General features: G+C 41.9%; 1 protein-coding gene across 9 annotated transcripts in view; it reads right to left on the bottom strand.

Moving 5' to 3' along the window:
• NFIA (nuclear factor I A) overlaps positions 1–23,791 on the bottom strand; it is a 249,150-nt gene that overhangs the window by 11,618 nt on the left and 213,741 nt on the right. For 4 of the 9 annotated variants that reach the window (XM_059821955.1, XM_059821956.1, XM_059821952.1 and 1 more), the window contains 3 exons: positions 22,516–22,694; positions 19,833–19,998; positions 12,478–12,569 (listed from right to left, as the gene is read on the bottom strand). In XM_059821955.1, coding sequence (XP_059677938.1) covers positions 12,478–12,569; positions 19,833–19,998; positions 22,516–22,694 — 437 coding nt within the window. The remainder of the gene's footprint in view (positions 1–12,477; positions 12,570–19,832; positions 19,999–22,515; positions 22,695–23,791) is intronic. The other 5 variants (XM_059821948.1, XM_059821951.1, XM_059821954.1 and 2 more) reach the window with 2 other exon arrangements.

Genomic DNA, 23,791 nt, shown 5'->3' with positions numbered 1-23,791 from the left:
CGTGGGAGCTGGGGACTCTGGGATGAGACAACAGCACGTCTCCAGAAATGGGCAGAGAAAGGTTGGGGTTTGGAGACAGCAGAAAGAGGAGAGGAGTCGGGGTTTTGGCAAGCCCTAGGTGCACTGGGCAAGGAGATCAAAAACGATCTCCAAATTAACATGGGCAGGACTAGGGGCACGGAGACAACTCTGGTGTTCTTGCCATGTTGACCTTAAAATTAAAGTAGACAGTGAGCTGGAGGAATAATGAATCAATTCAGCAGTGAAACCCCATCCTCAAATCTCCCCTTAAAAAAAGAAAGCCAAGAGAGTGTTGAGCTGAACAAAAAACCCCTCCCGAATGCAAGAACTTTTGATGTCTACGTTTTTCCTGATGCTTTGTACCTTCCTCAACTGAACAAACTGCCCTAAGAAAAGCGGAAGGCCGTGCACCATGCCTGTGCCAGCGCTTGGCCCCCGGAGTGTGCGACCGTGGGGATCGATGACGGGACTTCTCCTGTTACACCGCAGGGACGTGGTGGCCGATGAGTCCCGTACAGCTCTGTCGGGGCCATTGGGGTAGGAATGATACAAGAGCTGGGTGACCAGGGCGAGGGACGGCCTTCGCAGGTAGCCAGCTCTCCGGTGGAGAAATGGGAAAAGCCTTCGTGGCACATGATCTGCCTTTGGATGAGGAGGGACGTATTAGACATGGTTGGCTAAAGGAAGTTGGGTCTTGGCCTAGTGTGGAGTGATTTTCACACATATTGTGAGATGCCAATGAAAGTCCTGGTGGAGTGTAAAGTCATTAAATGAGATGAAATTAAACAATTTAGTTATTTCTGCTTCATCATATTTGTGCAGTATGGCAGGCAGAATGAATTACTACTAATGATCAAATTTAGTAATACTAATTAAACTATCTCAATTTAATTAATACTAACAGAGAAAACAGACAAAATTACTAATGTAAACCTTGAACTTAAAATCAAAAGGTGCCTCTTTGCTTTTATGAGTCACTGAATGTGAGGCTTTTCTCTGAAAATAGACTGTAGAGAAGTGGCTCTTTGTACTCAGTAAGTAAGCTGCTGCATTGTACGGAGAATTACAGCTCTCCCCTCGTCTTTTTTTTTTTTTCTTTCCCTTTTTTTTTCTAAATGTGACTACTTCTACTCCTTGTATTCCTGAAAAGCCTCCAGGAGAAGAATCTGAACTCTGTTTTGACTCACGCAACGTCAACAGGATTGATAAAGCAGTTACCATTATTGGGACAAATTCTGCCCTTGTTACTACTGTTAGGAAGCCGAGTTTAAAAGAGCCTGTGGAGCCTCCCTTGCTGGGAATGAACCAGGCGGAACATAAGCTGGTGTACACTTTCAGATTTAGCCTACAAGACCAGTAAACTGGGAAAACCCCAAAACTAAACCCATCTCTACATCAAGGAAGATTGCTTTGGAGTCACTGACAGATAATACCTGTAGCCACAAAAGAAAAACTCTAGAAATACATGATGACTACACTGCAAGCCCTCCCCATAAAGAAAATGTGAATGTTAACCTTCATCTTACTTGAAAAAGACTAGATTTATTCTACTGTGCATAGCTATAAGCAAAATACAAGCATAATTAAACAAAAATATGATTGTATTTCTAAAACAAACTCCTGCCAGTAACAAATCTTCCATCTCCTACTCTCATCGACTTCGAATGTACAGTTGGGTCCAATATCATAGATTCACAATCTTTAACTCAAAAGTCTGAAAGAAAGTGATTCAAAGAAAGAGAGAAGAGCCAAACAAGGAACATCATGTGTAAAAGTGTTCCTGCAAAATCTCAAATCTCATTCTTTAGCACATGTAAGGATGAAAAAACCCAACCCCGCATGCAAATTTCATATCTAACTTTATCCCCTTTTTTTAAAAAAAAAGATACCTTTTCTGTTGTCATATTTAAAAAGATGTAGCTATTGCAAAAGCACAAAAGGATACCTAAAGTTGTATAAAGCTGCTCCAAGCAATGCAGAAATTATTGTGTTCAGCCTCAAAGGTGCCTGCACGTTATTGGTAGTGATTTTTGTTACTCGTATCTCGTAATTAAAATTACATTTCATTGGCTTCTGAAATGTATTTAGCTGTATCTCTTCATGTGTAATAACTAGTATTTGTACAGGTGATATAAGTGTTGGGTCATCCAAGTGAATATGCCTGGAAGTATTATGATTATAGTGTCAGCACTGTTTTCAAAATTGAATATTAATAACCAAACTAACTAAAGGCTACATAGTTAAGCCTACAAGATATGTTCACGTTTAGCCTCTTTATTTATTAATATTAGATTTTTTCTCTTTAAAAGTATCCTGGTTGTGGATTATACTTTCCCAGTTCTACCTCTGTTCAAGTAGAACATACTATAAAAACAAATGCCTAAGACGAGATGATAGCTTTGTTGTTCTGAACTAAAACCAGGTGAGGTTTGAAATCTACAACTTGGCATGATGTTAGCAATCCTTACTAAGAAGAGACACCTTTGTTAAATTTAAAATATAAACAGGTTTTAACAAAATTGCAGTCATTTTGCTGTATTTCTTTTGAAGCCCCAATCCTTGCCCTGTATGCTATCGGCATTTCTCTAGGATAGTCCAGCCCTAGGAGGGGTGATGCTCAGTGTCTCGGGAACATGAAATCTGCTGCAAACTGGAGAGTCCTTCTCCGTTAAGAAATGGCTTCTCATCTTTTGGTCCCTTGTTATGGAATTTAGTATTACTTTCAGAGCAAGATAGGCTATTTTGCAAGGTGTTCACCTCTGGACCTTATTTATTTCTTGACCTCCGAGTTAAGGCCATTAAGCAAAGGTGATTCTTGGAACAGAGGTAGCTTAATGCCTATCCATTGGGAAAGATGTAGGGATTGTGGCCTTTAATTTTTGACCTTCATTGTAGATTGTGGTCCTAATCCTTTGATTGCAGAATTGTTAAAAAGTATATATGGCAGTTGGCAAAAATCTTAATGTTCCAGTAAATGCAAAAGCCATAAATTCAGCTGCTGACCTTTTCCATCCAGGTCACATGTGACACCTACTGGAGTTTGTCAGGCTGTGTGGAATTTATGGAGCTCATATAGGTATCAGCTGTGAAAGCTGAACTTTCATGAAATGTCTTTCAAAGGCACTTCCGAAACCTTTGTAAAAAGTCAGTATGTCTTTTTTTAAGGGTATACATTCTACATGCATTTTAAAAGGTCTCATCATGCCATATCTGCAAATCTTCAATGCTTAGGAAACTTCAGCTCTTAAATCATTACTCTTTACAAAATAGAGAAATCAGGCTAGGCATGTAATTATTGTGATCACCAACTTCCAACAACCCCTTTCCAGGCCTACAGAATATGCTGAACCTCTGCGCACTGCTTTCTTTCTCATGTGCATCTCTCTGCCCTTCTCTGAAATCAATGCTATTGATGGCGTATTGTCAGTCAGCGAAATGTGATTTGATAGTACCCTAAAGCAGTTGCAAAAGAAGGGAAGGAATACAAAACCTACTCAGGTCCACACCGTGAGCGTGAGATCAATGTTTTCAATAATACGTTTGCCGCCATGTAGCACCCTAACTGTCGCAATTAATAATGCAGGAGGAGCTGATTAACTTAAGTAAAGTGCTCTCCACTGTGTAAACACATAAAGATCTATAGGGCAAAAGAGGAAAGAACGAACAAAACGTCATTTTTATATTTTATGTGGACACATTCTTGCTTTCTATTCTGCTCTTGTAACAATTACTGTACTAGCCACTCTGACAGAGTCAATAAATCGATCTGGGACCTGATGCAGCAGCGAGGCAGACTAATCCAATACAGCATTATCTGCAATGGAGGTTGGGGGCGGGCGTGGGGTGGCCAGGAAATCGGCCAAGTCAAGTAGAAGCAGTAAGAGGCACGTAACTATAATCTTGCCTTATACTTGCTTGTTTGCTTTGTGCGTGTGTGTGTACGTATGCATGTGTGTATCTGAACGAATGTGCAGCTCTGCAGGAGGAGAGTGCTCTGCCCATGCTGCGTCTCCAAAGTCCTTACAATATCCAAAGTCCTTGCAATACTCCAGTCGGTCACAGGACCCTGTGGTTCAGCAAGGATCTGCACCCACTCTGATTTAATCATGTCGGCAGCATGGCTGATGAATTTAAAGATCTGATGACTCTTTCCCCCACCACACCAAAGTCAGCAGCTGCTCCCCCTCTCGACTGCGCCCACCACAACAGCAGCAAGGGCTGCTGCTTGTCCATTGAAAAACAAATCTGGGAGTCCCCTTCCGTGTACTCTGTACCTGTGAACATAGGAACTGTCACATTTTGTCAGATTAAATGGTCGCTTGGGTCTGGTATTATGTCTCTGACAGTGGCTGCACCTCTCTTGGGAGGAAGATGCAAGAATCCCTATAAAGGAGACAGACCAAAATGATTTGGCCTGAGGGGAAGCTTCTTCCCAGCCCCACGCAGTAAGTGGTAGGCCTTGTAAATCCATGTTAGCAGGGAATATGAGATTGAAAAAATAAAAGAAAGTTTCCTGCTGAATGGAAAAAAGAAAACTGTTTTTTGGCAGAAGTTCTTCAAGCAGGAGAACATAGGCCATTGTTATTATGAAGACTTTTCAATGAAAACGCAGAAAATCATTGCCTTTTAGAGTAATTGTTTAGCTAAAGAAAGGTTACACAGCTTGTAGAGAATTTAGTAAGAAATTAAATCTCTCCAGCTCATTCATCATATTTCTGCATTTGCCAACTCTTCCCACCAGGCCCACACTTACTTCTTCTCTCTCTTCTCCCCTACTGTGGAGCATAAGTAATGGCCATAAAACCCACAGAAAGGGTGCCTTACGCACAGGCTTCCCGTTTAGTGTAAGGAGGGGGGAAAATGCAGTAAGTTTAATTGCTTACTTTGGGAAATTTGGCTATGTCCATTGTAAATAATTGTATGCTGTATCTGTTGGAAATAGGATGCTTAGTGTTAGTTTCCAAAAAAAAGTCTGAACTGCTCACCGGAGCCGGCAAGGAGGAGGAAGAAAAGGCACAGGAAAAAGGATTCCCCCTGCTGAGGACTAACCCAGGCATTTCTGGACTGATTCGGCTCCAGCCCACTTTGAAGATAAGGCCACATGATGGTACTGGGAAGTTTTCTATGAATCTTTACCTTTATAGTGCAGTATGTGCTTTCTTTTTGAGGTATACTGTTCTCCGCTGCTTTTTAAGAACTGATCTAAGAGCGAAATTTCATACCGCCCCTCCGCGCAAAAGCTCAATTAAAGGGGCTTTGTGCGCTGAGCTGAACAGCGAAGGGAGTGGGAGTTGGGGAGTGACCCTGATTTCTGGTCACCTTTGTATCTCCTCTCTGTGGAGCACACTCTGGACTGTCATTAGTAACTGTGATCAGAGCAGCACGTTCACACTCACGCTGCACAGGGGACGTGCGGCTACGGAGCTATTATGCAATCAGGGGCACATCAAGAGCACCACGGCCGCATGCGGGCTCTTTGCTCCCATCATGGTGGAACCATCTCAGTTTTAGCTCAGTGAAGGAATCAGCCAACATTTCCTTCACTAATTTCAACAAAAGAGAAGAGCGAGTTTAATATGGCCAAACACAAAGCAAAGGCAGGATCTGAAATCTTCTGTCAGCTTCCCAGGGTCTGAGACCTGCTGCTGCTTGATAGAGATTGACACTGCATTTTCTATGCACACTCTCTCTAGACTTATACTACATTTTTAAAGCCATTTCCAGGCCACCTTCAAGATCAGGCCAGTGTAGCTGCTCCCTGGGTGGAAGATGAAAGACAGCACCAACATTCGGGTCACGTATCAGTAGCTTGGTGCCACTGGTTCTGCAGCAAAACACTTTCTGCTCAGGGATCAAAACTTTCAGTGGTCATAATAGGGCTCAAGCCCATAAGAGCCCGTCCTTCTTCAGCGCCCTTCAGCCCAGGCAATTACTATAAATTAAGTGGTCACATATACAACTTTCTCTTCTCACACGCTCAACTGTTCATTGCAATGGTTCTGTTTCTGATCTCTCTTTTGGGTCTCCCATTTCTTACGTGTATTGTAGATGTCTAGTAGGAAAGCGATCCATGAAGGTATAGGGCCCACATAGGCTGGGGAGCAATCTAAAATTCAGATGGCACTTTGGGCACTGTGTAACTCTGCTCCGGGTGTCAGAGGAGAGCAGCCCTCGCTTCCCATTGCTGATATGGGAAAGTCCACCGATCTCTGCTGGGTTTGGAGGGAGAGTGACCCCTCTAACTTCAGCAGCTCTAGAAAGTAGCAGTCCCACACCCCAAAACTGTGTTTTTATATCTAGTCGCTGCAGATGTCTGTTCTTTACCCAGGAGAGACGTTATTCCTGCGTGCAAATGATGTTCGGAACCTGCCACTAGATTTGCTGCTACAGGCCAAGAGAAGGAACGGGGCAGTCAAGTCTCTGCTTAAAGGTGCTTTGCAGCTTAAGTCACGCGTGCTGGCCTAGGGAGGGTACTTTATGGAATATGTAGTTCTCGGGAACCGATTGGAACAAATGCTTCCAAATTAGTGTTCTTCATCTTGATTCACACTCAAACGCAAGCGGTGCATTGAGCCTGGAGGATAAGTATTCTTATCCTGGGGAGGAAGAGTCACCTAAGCAACAAGTAGCGCTGACCTGGCTTATAAATAGTTCTGCGCAGAACCCCCAAAATAAAAGGCCTGATCTTGTTCCTGCAGCCTCTCATGTTCTCTGCACGTCCACTGCGATGTACGAGCCACGGGCAGCCCTGACACTTTTTCTGAACCCGAACTGCTCCGCGAAGTGGAGCGGGGGCTCAGCTGTTAGCACGCGGCAGCAATACCAGGAGACCCTGACCTTACCCTCCCTCCCCGCGGGCCAGCAGGTGCTGCCAGTCTGACCACAGCAATTCCTGGGCGCTGGGAAATGGGAGAAAGACAGAAGGGTGCGGAGGCAGAAGAGGACAGGCAGCTCGCGGTACTCATTAATAAAGCACATCAACACGAGCTGTGCCTGAGTCTGGCAGCTCTGCGTCCCTTTCTGACAGTGCAAAGGGCAGGGCACTGAGGCAGGGGTTCAGCGAGAAGCAAAACCAGCAAATCCCCATGAAGCGAGGCACGTGTTTCATTTGTCGAAAGAAAAATGTGTGCACTGGTTTCTTTCTTCCATAGGGTGGCAATGGAACCTGGGCACAAAACAGCCACACGGTTTCAGCTGCAGGAGCGATAGCTCTGGAGGAACTGCATTAGCTTCCTATTTAAGGTGTTGACTTTGATCTATGAATCCTATATGCTTTCGGGCCTTGCTACCTGCGCGACTGCTTCCCTGCCTCCCCCCTGCCCGCGCCGCCTCCAGCTGCGAAGAGGGGCATCACCTGCACTACATTCCTCCGAATTAAGTGTCTAGGCAGCAGTGACTGGCTGTTATCACAGAAGGACCATCTACTCTGGAATTTGCCTCCCTCCCTAGTCTGACAGAGCTCACATCTGCTAACCTACAGGACACAGCATAAAGCTCATTTTTTTCTCATGCCCTTTGTTTTAAAGTGCTGCCAGTGAAAAATTGCAGGTTGCAGTTTGCTTTCGAAAAGGATTGTGGGGAAGTAAAATAGTCTTTCCCTTGTCTCTTGAAAAGAAAGTAATTGTACAATTAGGTTTCTATATGCACCTGAGGCGTAAGGTGTTTTTTTAGAAATAAATAAAAGCCTAAAAGAAGAAGCTACAAAGATACCACTGCCTAATTCGGGAGAGGCAGTGAACAGGAGCAGATCTAAAGAAGTTAGCAATTTCCTTATACTGTAAACATGGTATCCCTTTTGCTAAACTTCAGTAATTTCACCCCCTAACTCACTACAGAGCAGCGTTACTCTTTTACAGAGGTGTTTCACAGCGTGCATTTTTATTATTTTATTTTATATATACTTTATTTTTTTATATATATATACACACACACTTTATTATAAGGCTGGTAGCAAGAGCACGGCTGTGCTTCTGAGCTCGCTGGTGTTCATACTGGTCATTTCGCTCCCCAGATAAGCTTGTTGGACTTTTGGGGTTTTTCTTCTACTTTATTGCGGTGCGCTAGGTAAGTTCTGGGCCTTTTGTTTCAATTGGTTGGCGTTATAAAGGCTGAGCTCTATCTACAGCCCTGCTGTAGCTGGGTGGCTCTAGGGCCCCAGCAGGGAAAGAGTGAAAAGACAAGACCTTGGCATACTGTCCATGATCCGACTGTAGCTTTGGGTTCATGCAAAGGCAGAAGCAGGAAGAGCTTCTACTTCTGTTCTCCTAGAAAATAGTTTTATCTTTTCCCAGAGAAAGGTAAAGGAATAAATATTTGGTTTTGCGCTTAACTAAGTTTTATAAACTAACTGGGATGGATCTGATATAAAGCTTGTTTAGGTTAGAGAGGGATTTTTCCTGAAACAGCTGGACGAGAGGGTGCATGATAGACTTTCTCTCTTAGGCAGAGAAGAAAACCATTTAGTTTCTCACAGGTGGTAAAGCAGTTGATCCTCTGCCTGGGTGTCTGCAGTGGGAGGCACTTTCTTCTCTGTGCATCCTCGTAACCTTACTGTGTAAGGCACACGGGCTGCTGGCAGGTAGGAGTGATTAGACGGAGCAGGCACGTGTTGCTCAGGAGCTGTTTTTAGCATCCGAAGTACAATTTCCAGGAAGATGTAGGGTAAGTAGGTGGCAAAGAGGACTCAGCCTAGTAAACAACGTTTAGTGTGAAGTGGAGCTGCAGCACACTGAATACTTACGATCCCTAAAGGAATTTTGTACTACAGAGCAAAGTGAGGGCATTAGAGATCAACACACACCGTTTAGAGCGGCGAGCGACAACGCAAACTCCGGTCACAGAGAGCAGGTTGCTAGTTTAGTGTTACCAGCTGCACGTACTCTGCGCACATCCTGTGTTTCACAATTACTTTTATCGCTTGGTTAGGGAAAAAAACCCCACCAAAATTCAGAACCCTTTATTCTTTGTTAGTGTTGTTGCTACCGATAGGCTAGTCCCTAATTAATGTGATGGTACTTTCCCATTCCTCTACCGCTCTCCTTATTACAAGTCCTGGGCAATATGAGAGACGTATCGATTACTTAGCCATGAGGTATCTAGACCAGCTTGCTTTTGAAACTAAAGCCTGTGTACCCCAGCCATACTGTATTTCTGATTTGCATATGGAAAAGGCAGTTAAAAAGCTGATGCCCCCATATTGCTTGCGAGTCAAGTAGCAAAAGTAAATGATTTATCAAGCAAAGGTTACAACACCTGTGCCTTTTTGTCAACATATACAGAGGATGCCAAGTCAAGTGTTTCTTCTAATAGCTCAAACAGAAATTTAGATTCAAATAACCCCCCAGATAGGACAATTATGCGGTGAGCTGCTGGGGTGGCAGGGTGATGGATGGGGTAAGCAGAGGCAGTGTATGAAAAAACAACTGAAAAGTTTTGAAGCTGCTAAAACCAGACAAAGCTAACAGCCCTTTGGAGGCTTTGGTTACTGAATCAGAACTACTGACTTAAAAACTCTGTTGACACAGGAAGATGGCCTTTGTCTAAATAAAATATAAATTCTATGTAATTCCTTTAAGGGATTATATCTGAAGCAATCTGACATATATTAGAACATGCTGCTAATGGAAATGTCTACTGCTAATTTTTATAATGCCCATTAAGAAAGGCATGTACTGCTTTTTGGTTGTTTAAAAACAGCCCGGGACAGAATGATTCTTGCTCAAACCCAGCCATGCTGTCGTACATTTGTCTACGATTTTATTCCAATGTTCTGTGAAAGGCCATGAATGCCCATGTATGGGAAACATGAGTTCTGCTGCACGGCGCTGTCACATCCCCGTGCGCAGACTCACTTTTGCAGCATTTTAAAACTAATAACGATGATGCGTAACTAGTGCCTATAGTCAAATGACCCACCAATTGGAAGAGAAAATCAGAGCCACCAAAAAGCTGACCATAATGTTTTCTTACAGCTTGTAGCTGGACCATAATTTTAAAAAAGCAGACATTCAGACACGGTCTTCATTTCTATTTTGTTGTTCCAGCAGTAAAGAGTTGCTTAACCCTTGTATTTAAGCTTGACTTTCAGAAGCTCTGAGTGTTCACTGCTTCCTCTTGTCTGAGGGAGCTGTGTGGCCTGGCAGTTAGTGGTCCTCAGGACCCATATCTTAGGCTGACTCCAAATGTACTATAAAAGTCCTGATGGAAAGCAGCCACCTCAGCTGCTTTTAATAACGCAGTCCTATGTGTTTTTATATTTTCATTTTGAAAATATCCTAAGTGATCATCCCGTACACTAATGCCCTGCAAAAAGAGTACAAAAGCATGTCTTTGTTTAGAGGAACGCTAAGTAAATCCCAAATCATTGCAGTTAGTTATTATTTTTACCTCACTTCTCTGATTTAAAACGCAGTCAGCTTCAGAGTTGTTTCATGAATAAGTAGTGAGTTTTGCTGATCAATTATATATTTAGTATCAAGTGGGTTGTGGTGGTGTAATGATGTATAGAAGCACGGAGATGCAGCTGGAGTCAGAGACTGGAAGTCAGTCTCCTTACCCACTGCAGCGTGTTTGACTTTAATTGAAAGCTGTGCTTGAGTATTGTTTTTCACTGTACAGCATTGTTATTCACTACACTGCATTGCATAGAAGCACTTAAAGTAAGGCTAGAGCACTTTAAAATTATTTAAGTCATAAATAAGGAGGATAAAAGTTTACAGTCAACAAACTTATCTGGGAAACCTAGGCTGCAGGATGCACATAACTTTAAAATATTTTGGAGACTAAATACTGTTGCGTCTTACTACACAATCAATTTACCAACTAGTAGTTTTTCAAGTCTTCTGGAAAAGGGAAGTAGCATTCTCCAAAGGGTTTCAAGTTTCCTGAGCTATGAAGGAAAAGACCAAATGCTTAAGGACTTTAGCAGTATACCTTAACATTCCCGATTCCTAATTTCAGTGTATTTCTGTGTATTCCAGTTATTTCCAAACCGACCTGAGAAATACGATTTAGACGTGAAGGCGCACAAGAACTTGTCACGTACATGAACTGAATAAAGGAAGAGGCCTGAAAAGTGGGGTGCAGGCTGGGTTTTGTTAAGGCATGAAAAAAAATCAGAACCTGATGGGTTAAACCCCCTCTCTGCACTGCTGGTGTACTTTCTGTGACCCTATTTAATGCAGAGAAGGTTTGAGATTCGATGTAGTTTAACCTGCGCTGTCGACAGAGCTATAAACTAAAGCCCCTAACAAATTGTACACAAAGAACAGATAGCAAGAAAACACATTGTGTTCACAGGCATCTGGTTGCAGCCCTGTAAACTGAAAATCTTTGGTAATCAGTGACTTGTGTTTCACTGACAGCTTCGGTGCTGAAGCCATCGCAACGAGGAGTCTGTCTTCATGCATATACTGGACTGTGGCATGTGACAGCCATTAATCTGTACACTAATTATTCAGATGTATATAAACAATTTGAAAACACTTACAGGAGCTAAGAGTAGTAGTCCCCAATTTGCTAGTTTTTCGAATTATTATTACTTTTTGTCATTGCAACCAGCTCAAAACAAAATTACAAATATTTCTTGCTGTTGACCTTTAAAAGAATTGTAACGTAGTCAAGCACTCACTTAAAACTGCAAACTACAGTTGTCCTAAAGCACTAGTTCTGCTCACTTTTCGTACCTTCTCCCCCATGATAATGTGATATTAAGCACAGACTTAATTTTTTCAACATCTGGCTCAAATTAGCTGCTAACAAAACTGCCAACAACGATTTTCTTAATCGACCCTGGGAATTTGATACAGCTTGGAAAAAGCACATTTAAACCTCGTCCTTCTCCTAAAGAAACACAAATGTTTACTTGAGCTTCTGATTTGACCATAGCAGGACTATGAATTCAGTTAACCCAGCTTTATAGGCCTGCCTCAACCCGACTTTTTTCTCTTTGTGTAAGGAAACAGATGTGCTCGCAATTACAAAATCGCCTGCTCGCTCAAAGCCCACCATGCAAATGGCCAACCAGGAATTCAAGGCTATTTTTTTCCATGGAAGTCATTGGAGAAGTCTCCCGTTGTACTTGGTGGGGGACTAAGGTGCACTGTTACCTGCTGGGTCTGTCTGAGCTCCTTTTGCACATGCAATGGAACGCACTGCCTAGGGAACAGGTTGGAGCAAGTGTCTTTGAAAACTCAGTCCTAGAGGAAAAAACCTGTGCGCTAGAAGCCAATATCTTAGAAAGCAAGAGAGAACTTTCCAGTTACGAAAGCAGCGTTATTACTACATAAGCCCAAAAAAACACAACAGACAAACAAACTGCAAGTGACATTTCACTGTAGTTACTGAGACCATGTGGGTGAAGTGACAGCGGCAATGCAGCTGGCTCCGCGGGGACACGTTAGAGTACACTGAAGAAGAAGAGGCTGCAGGCATACAGAGAAGTCGAAAGCGGCCCACCTGAGTCTGTTGAGGGATATTTACAAAGCTTGGATCCCGTGGTCCAACACTGACGAATCGGTTTGCGGGGGAGGTGCTGGGTGTCGAGTAGGCTGTGAAGGGAAGGGACACATGCGTTGAGGAAGCGGCACTAGATTGCACACGAACAACACCAAAACACACTGTCTCAGAGCCACCTAAGCAGATGTTTAACATAGAAATGTGCAAACGTTTTAGAGAGCGAGAGTTTGGTTTTAGACACTGGAAAGGTTTGGTCGTCACGCCGGGGTATAAACACGTAGGGGACCGGGCTGCTGGGAGGGGGGTCCTTGCGAGGCAGGACGGCCACAACGTGCGCTCGGGGAGGGGTGTGCCGGGGTCACCCGCGCTGCTCTCCGTCCCGGGGGAGAACTGCCGCAGGCCCTTCCATGCTGGGAAAGTGCAAGACTTCTGTCGGTCCTGGTATTGCCTGGTTTCACTCAAATATGTGGTATCTCTGGTTTTAACGGGGTTTTGTATAGCAGTCAATTTACCGAAGTGCTTATTAACAGAATCAGACCCTTATTTCATGCTAATCCAGCATTCTCTCTCGATGTAAAATTTTGGTTTTCATACTGCTGTGGTCTGCACTCTCTAAAATGTTCACTTGATGTGTTTGACAAACTAGGAAGATCCTTTTGGTAAAAAATTAATGGGTTGCAGTTTCACTGGGGTGGTAAGTGCAATCAGTCTGAAGGCTGAAGCTGCCTTTAAAAACTGGAATGGCTCCCATAAATGTAAAGCTATTAAATGCAATGCAAGCCAAGAACCCAGATTACTTCCAAACTTGAAGTACTTTAATGATTTTATTGTTGCATTACATTCTCCACTGCAACTGTCCACAATGCCACGTACTTCCACATCCAAAAGCTTTCAATGCATTTTCAGTCTTCCTCTCATTTGAAAATCCCCCATGCAATTTTCTCCCTTGTTCAGTTTTTTGCATGTTCAGATCTAAATTCAAATAACCTAAATAGACGCCTTAATACAAACAGTGATTCTGTCTATTTTAAATATATTTATGGGAATGCATTCTGCTGAATAAAATCCCCAGACAATCTAACTATCCAAGGAAGAGACAAAACCCAATGTTAAAAGGAAAGTTACTTGCCAGATTCCAGTCAGGCTAAATATAATGTTCAGGCCTCAACCTTACAGAAAAATAAAGTGAGTTAAGAGTCAGAGAAGACACTGAGTTGTCTGCGTAGATGAAAGCCTGTTACTTTCCTGAAGGCAAAATGTTTGGTGAAGAGGCATTACATTGGAGGAGCCTTTGGTTTAAGACTGTACTGAATCAAACCAATGCTCCACCTTATCCACTGGCCTTTCTCTTACAGGGGCCATAAGCAGATGCACAGGGAAGAGTCAAAACAGGTCACGTATTTAGTTTCTCATATTCTTTCCCACCCTCTGATTATTTTCAGCTCAGGGACTCCCTGTATTTAATGGCCTGCAAGGAATTTCTCATTGATGAATGCCCAATCTGCCCTTGAACCCAAGCAAATGTTTTGCATCCCACAAAACCCTTTGGCAAGGAGTTCCTATGTCTACGAGCATGCAGAACTCCATCCTTCCCTCCCCTCTCTACCCAAGTCTCACAAACATCTCATGATGCCTCCTAATTCCTACAATTACATCGGACAACTTCACTTTCTCAAAGAGCATTCCCCTGAAATCACCCCAGGAACTGCGTATCTTCATTTCTTACTGATCTGAGGGGAGGGAAGGCACTCCTGACTTCTAAGAATGAATTCTTCCCAGTTGTTTCCGGTGAGGCGAGCTTTTCTCTCCAGAAAGCTAACGCTTTGCTAGTACTTGGCAAAAGTCATGCAAGGAACACCTTTCCTTCACAAAGTTTTAAAGGAATTTTTAAGTGCGCTAATTCATCTTTCTGAGATGATTTTGCAAATTGCAGTGCAGCTTGCATATTAGAGTATGAACAGGTACACTGGTTGCTCCTCATATCTGCAAATCAAGGAAGAAATGAATGGAGTAGATTTGGTGAGATGTTCTCTTTGCCTTTTTTTATCACGTTAATTTGCTTAAGAATTCAAAGAAGCCACAAATTTGCAAAGGGTATATCCCTGTTGCTAGTGCCAGGTATTAAGATTCTTCTGTACTGTTTTGTGGTGAGGGTTTTTTTTCACTAACTACTGAACCCTATGTTGTGCAAGACTAAAAATTCCTTCTGCAGTGGGGAAAATTAACTTAAAGCTCAAAAATCAAACATCTGTTGTTTGGTTCTTCTGGTCTACTTTTAAGGCAGCAGAATGAGTGGAGAGGCCATTTAATCCCTTGGAACAGGTAAGTTCCACTCAGAAGGGAAGGAACTCAAGATCTTGTTTACAGTTCCCTGTTGGCAGATACTTTTGCTGTGATATTTGGTAGAAAATCAAAGGGAAACCATCAGAACGCTGTCTTAAATGGCTTCTCTGTTCAAACAAAAATTCTAAAGCATTTGAAAACTGTGTAATATGCACAAAAGTCCCCTCAAACCTTGCTGGGTGAATTACTATGTATACCTTTCTTCCATAATGCTCCAAACTATGTTTAACTTGCTTTCTGAAAATACTCGGATGTCAGCTTGGTATTTCCTTAAGGTCATACAACTACACTGCTAGAGCCAAGAAGTGAAGAGTACCAAAACTACCTATACGCAGAGCAGGCTTTACACTGGACTCTCCCAAGATGCTAGTCCCACTTCATTGTACAATGTCACGAGATGTTTGCGGATTGTAAGGGGCCATTTTGGCGGAGAATATTAAGTTTACATGGAATACACATTAGCAGTGACTGCTGTTAGGGTGAAATTTGGTTCAGAAAAGGGGGCGGTACCGAGTATTGCTAAGACCATCACCAACACAGCTTCTAGCCGTATCTTACTGTCTTCATATAAATACCCTTGTTTGACGTGGAGGTGGGATTCCTGGAAGTCCTACCACCTCTGATCCCTATACTCTATTCTGAGATTAGGACGGGGCAAACTGCTCTCACTGGTTAAAGCTGGGTCATATTATATTGTAGTATACATAGGCTAAGCCTATGGTGGGGTCTTCAAATTCCTTTTTAGGAAAAGGAAAAGCCAAAGCATGGAAAGGAACAGAAGCCAGGTCTCTTAGGCAGATTTTCTCCTGATCTTTATCAGCTTTGCTCCATGGGGATTGCACAGATATATACTAGTTTACACTAGCGGATAGCTGGCCCGTTGGGCTTGAATAGAAACATCTTCCTGCCCAGCCTAGTCCTTCTGCTACTGGAATTCACTAAGGATTGTTTGCAACATCATAGCCTATAGCCAAGGAAATGAATGCGATGCCACAAATTTGCTATGATGCTTCACTTCAGGAACAAGCAAAACAGGAGCTGGCAGAGAAAGAACATTTGCTCACACAGACAGCTTTGATATTTAGCCAAAATGGCAAGAAATTGTATGAAAGACAAGACAAACAAACAGTTTTGGGAATGTCACGTATTTTAAAGTTGCCTGCAGTAGGACAGTGTTAATTTAAAATACACTTTCCTGAAATAATTTCTGTTAAGTATAGAAGTGTGTCATTTATCAGACGGTTCTGGATTAAAAGGATAAACTTTTGGTTGGTAAAGATGATTTGGGTGAGCAATAACCTAATGTCCCACTAGGTCTCTCTTTTACAGACCAAGGCGACAGGTACATGTGCTCGATATGAAGAGCTGTGCTGTTTCACAAGAACTAGAAGTCAGTTTAGCCATTGTGGAGTTGTAGTGAGAGAATTAACTGGAGGAACGTGGTGCAATCCAGCAATTCCTACTGCAATGCATTCCGCAGCTGAGTATCTGAGAGGGAACTGCAAATTCTAACAAATTAAATGATACAGTCATCACCCTCTTTTTTATGGATGGGGAAAGGAGCGAACAGAAAGCTAAAATTTCTTGCCCAGAGGGTGCTCAGTCAATGCATAGCAGAGAAAGGGAGAGAAATCCAATCTGATTATGAATCTAGTACTATAGCCACAAGATCATTCTTCTCATCCTGACACAAATGCTGTTTAACATGAAAACTCCTTTGTGCAAAGGGACATTAACCGATAACGATCTTGCCCAACAAGGGAAAATAGCTAAGTTTCTCCCCATGTAGAGTTGTGAACCTTAGAAAAGAACATTTAGTTTAAAAAAGCTCTTTAAAAATCATGGTGTACAGGGTGGCAGTTATCTTAGACTCTGCATTGGAATGAGGGCCACAGATTCTAACACTCAGATTCAGTTATGATAGTGATAAAGTCCAACTGGCATGTAGTGGAGGTGGTGTTTTCTTTGGGCAATGAGATATTAAACCCAGAAACTGTCAAGGTCAAGAAAATGTTGTGTTCTGTTTGTTATGGGTTACCAACCAAACAAAATCGAGAAGAGATCGGAGATAAGATAATTTGGGGACTGCTTCTGATATCAAGGATGTGTTCTATTGAAAAGGCTTTTTATGGAGGAAAAATGAACCCTCCCAAACTTCATTAATCCCATCTCCATTGTGTCATCTCACTGAGGAAAATGCTGGCTTTCCAAAGGGATGGGATTTGCAGCTGAAATTTTCAACTCCCAGAGCATGCCTGGCCACCCAGTAGCGGCAAATCCCTGGTGTGCATCTCCAGGGGCTCTTCCTTCCTTGGACAGCACTAATGTTCATGTTTTGGTTAATGTCACAGCTGGAGAGTTTCACTATTGCTCTGAGAATCATTAACCACCTTGTTGTGATTTTTAGCTCTCATTCCCAGGGGGCCAAGCTGTATTGAACAGCTGCTCCTGGCTCCTGCACCCCTCAGGAGGGCCATATTCCAATTTTTGGTAGGGCCGTAACTGCATTTTGTTTCTGCAGAGGGCTTTCTGCTAGACCAAAAAAGGGAAGGAGAATGGAGCAAATGCCAACCCCTTTCACTCCATTTCCTTGGGGGGGGCTTCATTCTCCTCCACACAGCTAAAGAGAGAGTCTGGCCAAAATCTAACATCATTCCTGCCTTTGTTGCATAAGTGACTTTCCAATATCCTAAAGCTCTGCAGGGCAGTCAGCCATAACCCAGCGACACTCCCAGAACCGGTGCACTCGAGCAGTTCGTAACCATGGAAAACACCTTTTTGTACCAGCTTTTATGAAACTCTGGTGAATCTGCACTTGCTATTTGAAGGCCAATATTTAGTTAAGAAAAAAATAAACACCGATGAAAATGGAGGGTTGGTCCTGATTGACACTCTAAATGGAGTCCAGTGGGTCCTTCTGGTAAACTCTCACTGCGAGGCTAGGAACTTTGGTTTGTTTTACTCTTTATGTGGCCAGCCACTTCCACTGCCTTTGGTATAGATGTAATATTTTTTCTTAGAAAATATTTCCTATAATCTACTTTTCTGTAAAATTTGCCCTTAAATTAAATTATATGCTTCTTTACAACTCAAGTCACTATTATTGAAAACCCTTACCAAAAGGAAGATGCATGCCTGAATATGTACAGAACTATATGTTTAGACATCAGCGTAGCTAATTAACAAACAGTAATTATTTTCCTAATCTTTTGTTTAAATACCATTAACTGGCTGCTCTTGAGAAAACCTCGACTCCCAATTAACGTGGCAGCTGTCTGCTGAACACTGAGCCACAGTGACCAGCCCGAGCCGATACTGATGGGTGGTGTTCTGCGAACTTCAGCGGACAAATGCCAGTTTTTATGCCAGCTGAAAATCAGGCCAGACACGCATTTAGCTTGTTTACATGATCACAGTATCATAAAAATTTAGTATTAAGATTACTGCTAAAATGATGTTGGGAATTTTTTTCTTTTAGACACCACACACTGCCAGTAAACTGAGTCACAACCGTAAATGACAAATACACATTGACCTAGTTTCATTTTTCCCGGTTCTGAAGACAAGGAAATATAGTAAGGCATTGCTGACTATATTCAGTGATAACTATGACTAAACATTAACCTTTTAGAATCCGCCGCTGAATCTTATTGATAGGACTTGAAAGACGGTATCTCCCGTCAGAAAGTGTCAAAACTTCCTGATAGCACAAGTGTTGGTCTAAGGTCAGAAAGAGGAGTGGAGGGGAGGGAATGAATCAACTTCTTAGCTCAACAAAAATCTGCTGATCAATTCTAGAAGTCCTGGTTCTAGAAGATCATGTTCACAATCTTACCAGACTGTCTCATACTAAACCCCATTTCAATTTTGAAGCGAGCCAGAGCATCTTGCTGAGTTTGCAGTTGTGCACTGTCGTGTAGCAGAAGGCAATGCAAAACTCCGAGAACTACCAGATTTTAAAAATGCCCCCTGGAACCTGTGCAAATCTCCTGAACAGTATATAAAGCTTTAAAAAAGTAGGCTTCACATGGTCTGAATAGTGAATACCTCTTTGCACATCAAGCAGCGATTGCATATAGCATTTAAATAATAAGCTTGAAAAGCACACAAAGGGATTTGCTCTTTCGATTAGATTGATTTTTGTTTGTGGATGTTATTTGGACTCCCTTCACTGTGGAACAAGTCCCCTACAGTTGCCATTAAAGCACTGAAAGCTTCCCTTTTGTTTTTAAATGTCAGTTTGAGCATAGCTTCATTAAATCATTTCACAATTAGCTCCCTGAACATCCAGACTTTTTTAAAGCATCAAACCCAGCTGAATCGCGTTTGTTTCCCAGAAGAGTGAGTCCAAAGTGGTATCCCCAAGTGTGTATCCAGGAATTTGTATATTTGACTTGTGGCTACACAAAATACATATGGGAGCCGTGTGGGTGGTGGAGAGAGGATTAAAGCTTTCTCCCTGGGCCTAAGAAATACCATAGCTTCTTGCCCAAAATGCAGGGCTCGGGAACCAAGTCATAAGGGAAAGACGTCTGGGTTAATCTAGGAAGACTTATTCCCAAAAGAACTATAAATGAAGTGAACTCAAAAGAGTTGTTAGTTTAGCCCAGTATGTATAAGCAGCAGTGTTTTCGATGAGGCTATCTGCCTGCCTTCCATGTAGTATCTATTCTCTAAAGCCTGACTTGAGATACCAAACTGCCTCCTCTTGACAGTAAACAAGATCCCAAAGGTCCAAGGTCTGTGTCACAGCTTAGCTCCTGGCCTTGATTTCTCTCATACGCCATTATGTGAAATGCCAACAAAGTCAGAAATAAAACTGTAACCTTAAGCTAACTCTTGTCTCATTAATATAGAAATACTCAAGAGTTTTGTCCATCATATGCAGAGTAGAGAGGTCTCCTGCTTCCTGAGAGCTAGTCCAGTCCTCATCTCTGAACAGCTGATACACGGTGATGGCAGCACGTTGCGCGCTGCTGTTAGCCCTTGGTTCCCGCCGCGTCTATACTTACTTGGAGAAGTGGGAGAGGTGGCCCCTCCTTCTGTTGATGTAGTTGGAGGTTTTGTGTCTGGCACTGGCAGAGGCACAGGCCTAGCCATTGGTGGCGGAGGTGGTGGTGGCAACATTGGGGTAGGAAGGAATGGATTGTGCACCTTGCCTTGGCTGCTACCATTGGGCTGCCAAAAAACAAGCAAACAGACAAAAATTATACTAAAAACCAGCTATTAGGAACCTCCAGTAATAACAATCTAGTTGACAGCTATGTGCAATACATTTACAATTACTTGAGAGGTGGCAAAGAAAGTGCGGGGTCAAATTCTCCATTGACTTCAAGGAACTTGTGAAACTACGGAAATTCTCGCTTTTAAACATTTGTCCTATTAGCAACTGGTCTGAACTGCCCTGGATTACATTCTACTACTCTTTACATTTCCTGCAGCCTCTAACTCATGCTCAGTGAGAGCTGAAGCAGTATTTTTGACCCCTTAAATCCCCCAGTTTTGTGCCTCTGTTATACCCTTAGGATATCAGTGCCTAGGACTTGAGTGTAAATTTCTTAAAGATACTGCTCATTAAGAGAAAAAACAAGCATTTTTGGTGGTCTTAAAAGTCATGCTGATATCTTATTACAGGAAAATGAATGAGCATGTATTAAAGTAACTGCTCTCCCACATCCCTTTTGAGTTAGCAATAGTGTAGCTCACAGTTCAGTTGCCATTAGTATCATATGGAGAAATGACTGAACTTAGAACTGCTTCATTTTACACATTAGGAAAAAAAAACCACCCTCCATTTAGTCTGGGATGTGGTCAGTCACAGGCAGAATGGGCCCAGCTATACAAGTGTGGTCTTTCAATTCATCACCAGAAAATCCTGCCCATTAAGCAAAAACGTTTTCAAGTATTACAAAGACAAGAAGCAGGCTCAAAAAAAATGCCACCCTTCCCCCCAACTTGTTAAGTTTAAATTTTAAATGTAACACAGCCTGGACACTTGAAAACCATACAGATAGATGCCAAATACCATTATAAAGAGAAAGTAGGACAGTCTGTGAATCAGGTGTTCCATTTTAGTGACAAAAATGATGAGATCACTTTCGACAGCACTCTACAAATTGATCTCACTGCAGTTCTTCTGGCACTGAGCATTGGCTTTTCCATTGATGATAAAAGCTCAGCTTTAAACACAGATCCATATTCTAAGTACTGCTAAAGAAAATAATATTTTAATTCCTGTTAGGGTTTCCATTAGCCTGAATTACTGGGGACAAAATGCTCATACTGGCAAACGCCTGGGACCCTATTTTCATTTCACCTGCTTTGGCACTGACAAAAGGCCTTAAAGTTGTGTAGGTGCAAATCACACTTGTGCTGGAGCAAAAATGGTTCAGGGCATAAATAAGACTCAAATTCATCTGCATTTAACTTAACAGCACTCCCACTGACTTCAAAGACTGCAGTTACTAGTGTTTGCAGTAAGAAGCAATCCTTCAGGGATATTTATTTTTCCAACATCCAGTACCTTTAATAAACTAATATATTAGTGGCATCTCTCAAACACTATCTTGTCTCACAATTAGGTCCCTTTCCTGCCAAGAAGACCCCTGCTGTATGCTCATTGTGAGTGTGCTAACAGTTCATAATGCTGAATGGTTTGGGATAAATTAAGCAAATGAATACTCAAGGAAAAAGAAAAGCACTATATTGATTTGTTGTCTAGACATAAATGTATCTGCTAACATATTGCAGACATTATTCAAAGCCAGGACTGGCTGGAATAAGTAGAGTCAGTTTTTCTGCTAGGGAAAGGAAAGCACCGAGAACAATATAGCGTATTAAATAAGTGCAATAAATTAGATGCTAATAATTAAACTAATTCTCATTAACACTTTCAGTCCTATGTATGTCAGGAGACAAACAGTAACTTTGCCAGTTATTACTTCATTCGCTGGAAAAAGTTAAATGCATTACATTTCATGAAATATGCAGAGCATTATTTTAGGTTTGATTTACATAAAATTTATAAATACTGTATTTGACCTGAATGCTATTTCAATAATAGCATGATGATTCATTTTATTTGATTAAAAAAAATGAAAATGGTTATTTGAAGCTTTGGAACTCTGCTTAATTTTTCATAGAGATAAGGGGAAAAGATAACTGCTTACAGAAATAACAAACCATAATAAACTGTACTTTTAACATCTTGAGTTCAAGTACTGGTCAACTTGATCTAAAGTGCTATAAGGCAGTATTTTTTTTTTTAATGAACTTAGCTGATCTGAAACATCTGTTTCTCACCCTCCCTTTTCCTGCTCCTTCCCCCCCACTCTCCCCTGAACTTCAAAAATAATTAATAAAAATTATTCTGCCTTCATATTTTGTTAACCCTAGTTCCACTAGGGTCACAACGCATGCAGCAAAGTCATTCGTGGAGGGACCCAAAAGGTCACTGTATCACCAGCTTCTCTGACAGTTTAAGTTAATTTCACCACAATGTGGTCGAGTGGTGTTTTGGGGAGGTTTTTTGTTGGTTTTTTGCATATTTTTGCAGTAGCAGCCTTTTTTTTTTCTTTCAACAACTATTCAAGGTGTGTTCCTGTACGCAACATGCTGTTAAAATAATCCCGTAATCCCATGGTTAATTTTACATAGGACAAACACTTTCTGAAGAAGTAAAAACGGCTTCCTTACATTTAGGAACCCCACCTGTCCAGCCTGCTGACCAGCGTCGGGGCAGACAAGTTGGACAAACTCTTTCAGAGTCTCCTGAGGATGATAGCGGATTGCTGGGTGTGAGAAGTATGGCCCAGGCTGTTGAATAATGGGTGATGTTGGAAAATGAAGAGTCGATGGTGTTGCATGTGGACTTGCTATAGGAAAGAAAACAAAGAAGTTATATAGAGTTTTGCCTTCGGAAAATAAAACAGTTTAAATCTACCGTAGTTTTACTTTTAGTCTTTTTTTAAATGTACAGTATTGTTTATACATCTGATCTTCACAATGAATATATTAGACCACATTGTGTCCTACACTCACTTCATCTAGATCCTGAAAGCAAACGGAGCCAGACATTTTAAAGGATTTTCTCTGTTTTTAGTGGACACGTAGAAAGGAGTCAGCAGTCCTTTGTGAAAGTGAAAACTATTCATCACCTTAAGAGCAGTCCTAATCAATCAGGCAATAAAAAAATGTATTTGGGAGATCAGGGTTGATTTAATTGATATTTCACATAACTTGAATTTGCACATATGAATCCATTTTATATGGTACTATAAATGGTTGATAATTTAAAGATGGTCTAACACTTCCTGTTGTTGGGGTTTTTTCTCCACCTCAGTTTAGGAACATTTATTTTAAGTAACGTGTTTTCATCTAATGAACATGCACAAAGGGGCAAGATCGTTTTGAAAATTACATTTACATTTCTCCTGAATAACGTTAGGCTCAAATCTTCAGCAAGCCCCCAGCTTGCATTCAGGGATGAAGTTTAATTTGGTGAATTTATGGGCCAACAAGCCAGCTGGAAAACGTACTACAGTGAAGGTGTAAAGCTGTAACGTACGCAAGCCCATTGGCAATGACAAATTTTACCCTCAGCTGATTTCAGCAGAGCTACAAGTACAGCTGAAGAGCCTTCTGCTCTCCTACGTTATGTGACACCTTTGCCCAGTTCCTTGGCCTTCAAGACATATTGGGTTGGACCCTTGTTAGCTAACAGTGCTTTCCACTGTTAGTTGTCACCATGAGGTAGCAACTGCTGCCACTCATAGTGCTATGAATTCTCCCTTTCCCCTCTAAAATGAGAATTCCTTTAGAATGGCCAATTAATCTGGTTGCGCGCAAGCTCATCTGTAAATCATAGTTTATTTCTCACCAAACAGTCATCATTAGGTCCCTGTGGCTCCCTTGGCATGCTATCCTAGTAATCTTTCAAGGGTGGCCATGTGCCTATACCGCACTTGTACAC

The sequence above is a fragment of the Gavia stellata genome, chromosome 10 (assembly GCF_030936135.1).
Source record: "Gavia stellata isolate bGavSte3 chromosome 10, bGavSte3.hap2, whole genome shotgun sequence".
Lineage (NCBI taxonomy): Eukaryota > Metazoa > Chordata > Aves > Gaviiformes > Gaviidae > Gavia > Gavia stellata.
Note: the sequence above shows the minus strand (reverse complement) of the source record. Positions and strands in the feature narration are given on the sequence as shown.